Genomic DNA, 6,926 nt, shown 5'->3' with positions numbered 1-6,926 from the left:
TACTCCTGTCTATTCTCTTGTTAATATCCACCTGCATTGGAGCAACCCCCCAAAGAAGCTAACATATACTAACCTCCATACCATCAAAGCGCCCGACCTCAACATAAAATCCTAAGTTCAAACCTCAATTCTATACATGCCATCAAATTCTGTAGGCCTCTAATGAAACTAATGAATTTACCTTAATTCACAATTAAATCCAACATCTCTAAACATTGTCTCCCAACGCAAAGGAGAGATATTGGAACTATAAAAACCAAAACAAATTTAAAGAAGAAAACAGAAACACAGCAGTCAAACAGAGTGGGAAAGCAACGTGAGCACCATGAAAAAACAAGGGAAAAAAGGATTACAAACAATGCAGGACAACTTAAATTCACAGGAGAACCTAGAGGCTTCAGAAAAATGGACAGAGAAAGAACTCAAAGCATACCTAACTCAGATGGAACGGAATCTTAGAGAAGACATTAGACAGCAAGTCCAAACAATGAAAGTATACTTTGAAAACGAATTAAATAGGCAAATTCAAATGGCAAAGAATGAGCTATACCAGGAGATAGAGATTTAAAAAAAAAAATCAAACAGTAATCCTAGAAATGCAAGAAACCATAAACCAAATTAAAAACTCAAACAAGAATATTACAGCCTTCTCTGGGGCGGTTGCGCAGGCAGCGGCTGCGGGAAGCTGGACACCAGCATAATGTATTACAAATTTAGTGGATTCACGCAGAAATTAACTGGACCATGGGCTTCAGAAGCCTACAGCCCACAGGGATTAAGGCCAGTGGTTTCCACAGAAGCACCCCCTATCATATTTGCCACACCGACTAAACTGACCTCTAGTCCCACTGGTTATGATTATGCTGGGAAGAACAAGGTTCCAGAGCTACAGAAGTTTTTCCAGAAATGTGATGGCGTGTCCGTCCATCTGAAACGAGGCCTTCCTGACCAAATGCTTTACCGGACCACCATGGTGCTGACTGTGGGAGGGACCGTCTACTGCCTGATTGCCCTCTATATGGCTTCACAGCCCAAAAACAAATAAGTTAGGCTACAGAGGACTAGTTTTTTTTTTTTTTTTGCATAAACCCTTTGAAATTTCATTGTCCCCTCCCCCACTTGGATGATTTACTGAAAAGTTTTTCAAAAAATAAAAAAGAGAAAGTTAAGACAATATTTTGGTTTGCTTATGAAATGCATATGGCCTGTCAGATGCCAGGCTCATTTGACAGTTAAAACTATTGTTTAAAGACACACACTGCACTGTGTTTTGGAGCTCCTGATTTCCCTGGAGGTTCTGGATGAAGGTTGCACACAGGCTCATTAACATAAGTCTGTGCTGAGGTCCTCTGGGACTTGGGAATGCATTTTTAAGCATGGAGCACAGAAGCCTTTCTGGATTTGGATGTGACTGAGAATGGAAGATGGAATCTAAGGCCAGGTTCATGAAATGAGGGGTTTGAGTCAGTAGTCACCTTGGGAATTTTTCCATCTTACAGCAAAATGTTAATAGCAATTATTTGCAGCCTGCCTGTATTCATTGGGCAGTTTATTTCAAAGGGTTAAATGCCTCATCCCAGATCTTTAGTGAAATTTTATATGTAATTGTTGTGTACTCCATCACGGGAACAGAGAACACCTGTTTAGTGTTGCACTTTATATTGGTGTCTGTCTTGTTAATTCATCTGTGCCACAAATTCTACTTTATCTCTTAAAGACTTGTTATGGCTTTAAATTATGGTTTATTTTGACTATGGAATAAATATGTGAATGAAAAATTTAAAAAAAAGAATATTACAAATAGACTAGATCAAACAGAAGTCAGAACATCAGATAATGAAGACAAAGTGTATCAACTTGAAAAGAATATAGTCAACCCAGAAAGGATGCTAAGAAATCACCAGCAATCTATCCAAGAGATATGGGATGTTATAAAAAAAACAAACTTGAGAGTCATTGGGATAGGAGAAGGTATAGAGGTTCAAACCAAAGGAATGAAGAATCTATTGAATGAAATAATCCTAGAAAACTTCCCAGATATGAAAGATGGAATGGATTGCCAAATCCTGGAAGCCTACAGGACCCCAAACATACAAAACTGTAATAGACAAACTCCAAGACACATAATTATGAAGATATCCCACATACAGAACAAGGAGAGAATATTAAAAACTACGAGAGAAAGAAGGCAGATTACATTCAGGGGTAAACCAATTAGGTTAACGGCTGATTTTTCATCACAGACGTTGAAAGCAAGAAGATCCTGGAACAACGTATTTCAAACGCTGAAAAATAATGGATTCCAACCAAGAATACTGTATCCAGCAAAATTAAGCTTCAGATTTGACAATGAAATTAAAATATTTCACGATAAACAAAAGTTAAAAGAATTCGCAGCCAGAAAACCAGCACTGCAAGGCATTTTGAGCAAAACACTGAAAGAAGAGGAATTGAAAAACAGCACCCAAAACTAACATTGGGAGGTAACTCAGTAAAGGGAAGAACAAAAAGTATAACCAAAAAGGAAAAATGAGCCATATTAAAATAAATAAATAAATAAGCATGACTGGAAGCACAAACAATATATCAATAGTAACCTTAAACATTAATGGCTTAAATTCACCAATCAAGAGACAAAGGCTAGTAACCTGGATTAAAAAAACAAATCAAACAATATGCTGCCTTCAGGAGACTCATATGATAGGAAAAGACATACACAGGTTGAAAGTGAAAGGCTGGGAAAAATCATACCACTCACATGGTCCTCGTAAGCAAGCAGGAGTGGCCATACTCATATCGAATAAAATCAACTTCAAACCTAAGTTAATCAAAAGGCATAAAGAAGGCCACTATATACTGTTAAAAGGAACCATCCACCAATAAGACATAACAATTATCAATATGTATGCACCAAACAATGGTGCTGCAACGTTCATAAAACAAACTCTTCTCAAGTTCAAGAGTCAAATAGACCACAACACAATAATTATCGGTGACTTCAACACACCGCTCTCTCCATTGGACAGATCCACCAGACAAAAACTGAATAAAGAAACTATAGAACTCAATAACACAATTAATAACCTAGACTTAACCGACATATATAGAATATATCAACCATCATCAAGTGGATACACATTCTTCTCAGCAGCACATGGATCCTTCTCAAAGATAGACCATATATTATGCCATAGGGCAACTCTTAGTAAATATAAAGGTGTGGAGATAATACCATGCATCTTATCTGATCATAATGGAATGAAACTAGAAATCAATGATAAAAGAAGGAAGGAAAAATCCTGCATCACCTGGAAAATGAACAATATGTTACTGAATGATCAATGGGTTACAGAAGACATAAAGGAGGAAATCAAAAAATTCTTAGAGATAAATGAAAATACAGACACAACATATCGGAATCTATGGGACACTATGAAAGCAGTTTTAAGAGGGAAATTCATTGCCTGGAGTTCATTCCTCAATAAAAGAAAAAAAACAACAAATAAATGAACTCACACTTCATCTCAAAACCCTAGAAAAGGAAGAGCAAAACAACAGCAAATGTAGTAGAAGGCAAGAAATAATTAAAATCAGAGCGGAAATCAACGAAATTGAAACAAAGAAAACCATTGAAAAAATTGATAAAACTAAAAGTTGGTTCTTCGAAAAAAATAAATAAGATCGACAGACCCTTAGCCATGCTAACGAAGAGGAGAAGAGAGAGAACTCAAATTACCAACATACGGGATGAAAAAGGCAATATCACAACGGACACTACAGAAATACAGAAGATAATTAGAAATTATTTTGAAACCCTATATTCCAATAAAATAGAAGATAGTGAAGATATCAATGAATTTCTTAAGTCATATGATTTGCCCAGATTGAGTCAGGAAGATACACACAATTTAAACAGACCAATAACAAAGGAGGAAATAGAAGAAGCCATCAAAAGACTACCAACCAAGAAAAGCCCTGGACCGGATGCATATACAGCGGAGTTTTACAAAACCTTCAAAGAAGAATTAATACCAATACTTTTCAAGTTATTTCAAAAAATAGAAAAAGAAGGAGATCTTCCAAATTCATTCTATGAGGCCAACATCACCCTGATCCCGAAACCAGACAAAGACACTTCAAAGAAAGAAAACTACAGACCAATATCTCTAATGAATATAGATGCAAAAATCCTCAATAAAATCCTGGCGAATTGAATACAAAAGCATATCAAAAAATTAGTCCACCATGATCAAGTAGGATTCATCCCTGGGATGCAAGGCTGGTTCAATATACGGAAATCAATAAATGTTATTCACCACATCAATAGACTTAAAGATAAGAACCACATGATCATCTAGATAGATGCAGAAAAAGCATTTGACAAAGTACAACATTCCTTTATGTTCAAAATACTAGAAAAACTAGGGATAACAGGAACTTATCTCAACATCGTAAAAGCTATATATGCTAATCCTCAGGCTAGCATCATTCTGAATGGAGAAAAACTGAAGGCATTCCCTCTAAAATCTGGAACAAGACAGGGATGCCCTCTATCACCACTTCTATTCAATATAGTTCTTGAAACACTAGCCAGAGCAATTAGACAGACGAAAGAAATTAAAGGCATAAAAATAGGAAAAGAAGAACTTAAATTATCACTATTTGCGGATGATATGATATTTATATCTAACAGACCCAAAAGGATCTCCAAAGAAACTACTAGAGTTAATAAATGAATTCAGCAAAGTGTCAGGATATAAAATCAACACACATAAATCAAAGGCATTCCTGTATATCAGTGACAAATCTTCTGAAATGGAAATGAGGACAACCACCCCATTCACAATATCCTCAAAAAAAATAAAATACTTGGGAATCAACCTAACAAAAGATGTGAAAGATTTATACAATGAAAACTACAGAACCCTAAAGAGAGAAATAGAAGAATACCTTAGAAGCTGGAAAAATATACCCTGTTCATGGATAGGAAGAACTAACATCATCAAAATGGCGATATTACCCAAAGTTCTCTATAGGTTTAATGCAATGCCAATCAAAATCCCAAGGGCATTTCTTGTAGAAATAGAGAAAGCAATTATGAAATTCATATGGAAAAACAAAAGACCCAGAATAGCAAAAGCAATTCTAAGCAGGAAGTGTGAGTCAGGTGGTATAGCGATACCAGATTTCGATCTATACTACAGAGCAATAGTAACAAAAACAGCATGGTGCTGGTACCAAAACAGGCGGGTGGACCAATGGTACAGAATAGAGGACACAGAGACCAATCCACAAAATTACAACTTTCTCATATTTGATAAAGTGGCTTTTTAAAAGCATGCAATGGAGGAAGGATAGTGTCTTCAACAAATGGTGCTGGGAAAACTGGAAATCCGTATGCAACAAAATGAAACTGAATCCCTTTCTCTCGCCATGCACAAAAGTGAATTCAAAATGGATCAAGGAGCTTGATATCAAATCAGAGACACGCCGTCTGATAGAAGAAAAAGTTGGCTCCGATCTACATATTGTTGGGGTGGGCTCCGAATTCCTCAATAGGACACCCATAGCACAAGAGTTAATAACTAGAATCAACAAATGGGACTTACTCAAACTAAAAAGTTTTTTCTCAGCAAGAGAAACAATAAGAGAGGTAAATAGGGAGCCTACATCCTGGGAACAAATTTTTATTCCTCACACTTCAGATAGAGCCCTAATATCCAGAGTATACAAAGAACTCAAAAAATTAAACAATAAGATAACAAATAACCCAATCAACAAGTGGGCCAAAGACCTGAACAGACACTTCTCAGAGGAGGACATACAATCAATCAACAAGTACATGAAAAAATGCTCACCATCTCTAGCAGTCAAAGAAATGCAAATCAAAACCACCCTAAGATACCATCTCACTCCAGTAAGATTGGCAGCCATTTTGAAGTTAAACAACAACAAGTGCTGGCGAGGATGTGGGGAAAAGTGTACTCTTATACATTGCTGGTGGGACTGCAAATTGGTGCGGCCAATTTGGAAAGCAGTATGGAGATTCCTGGGAAAGGTGGGAATGGAACCATCATTTGACCCAGCTATTGCCCTTCTCGGACTATTCCCTGAAGACCTTAAAAGAGTGTACTACAGGGATACTGCCACATTGATGTTCATAGCAGCACAATTCACAATAGCTAGACTGTGGAACCAACCCAGATGCCCTTCAATAGATGAATGGATAAAAAAAAAAAACGTGGCATTTATACACAATGGAGTATTACGCATCACTAAAAAATGACAAAATCATGGAATTTGCAGGGAAATGGATGGCATTAGAGCAGATTATGCTAAGTGAAGCTAGCCAATCCCTAAAAAACAAATGCCAAATGTCTTCTTTGATATAATGAGAGCAACTAAGAACAGAGCAGGGAGGAAGAGCAGGAGGAAAAGACTAACATTAAACAGAGACATGAGGTGGGAGGGAAAGGGAGAGAAAAGGGAAAATGCATGGAAATGGAAGGAGACCCTCATTGTTACACAAAATTACATATAAGAGGTTGTGAGGGGAATGGGGAAATAAAACAAGGAGAGAAATGAATTGTAGTAGATGGGGTAGAGAGAGAAGATAGGAGGGGAGGGGAGGGGGGATAATAGAGGATAGGAAAGGTAGCAGAATACAACAGTCACGAATATGGCATCATGTAAAAATGTGGATGTGTAACCGATGTGATTCTGCAATCTGTAATTGGGGTAAAAATGGGAGTTCATAACCCACTTGAATCTAATGTATGAAATATGATATGTCAAGAGCTTTGTAATGTTTTGAACAACCAATAAAAAAATCATGATAAAAAAAAGAAAAGAAAAATGAAACTGATCTATATGATACCGTGATTCTGGATATATACCATTATACATTTTTTTCAAATATACAGAAT

The 6,926-nt window shown here is 36.7% G+C and overlaps 1 protein-coding gene across 1 annotated transcript; it reads left to right on the top strand.

Moving 5' to 3' along the window:
- The first annotated feature begins 645 nt into the window (after window positions 1–645).
- Window positions 646–1,078, top strand: LOC124108413 (cytochrome c oxidase subunit 7A-related protein, mitochondrial-like). Its single transcript, XM_046466886.2, has one exon. It carries the CDS (start codon window positions 701–703, stop codon window positions 1,043–1,045), a length of 345 nt encoding a protein of 114 aa, XP_046322842.1. The 5' UTR covers window positions 646–700; the 3' UTR covers window positions 1,046–1,078.
- Window positions 1,079–6,926: the final 5,848 nt, after the last annotated feature.

Source organism: Marmota monax, unplaced genomic scaffold, assembly GCF_021218885.2.
Source record: "Marmota monax isolate L192 unplaced genomic scaffold, Marmota_monax_Labrador192_F-V1.1 WCK01_AAM20220418_F8-fsc00074, whole genome shotgun sequence".
NCBI classification, from domain to species: domain Eukaryota; kingdom Metazoa; phylum Chordata; class Mammalia; order Rodentia; family Sciuridae; genus Marmota; species Marmota monax.
The sequence above is the reverse complement of the archived record's forward strand: the minus strand, read 5'-3'. Positions and strand labels throughout refer to the sequence as shown.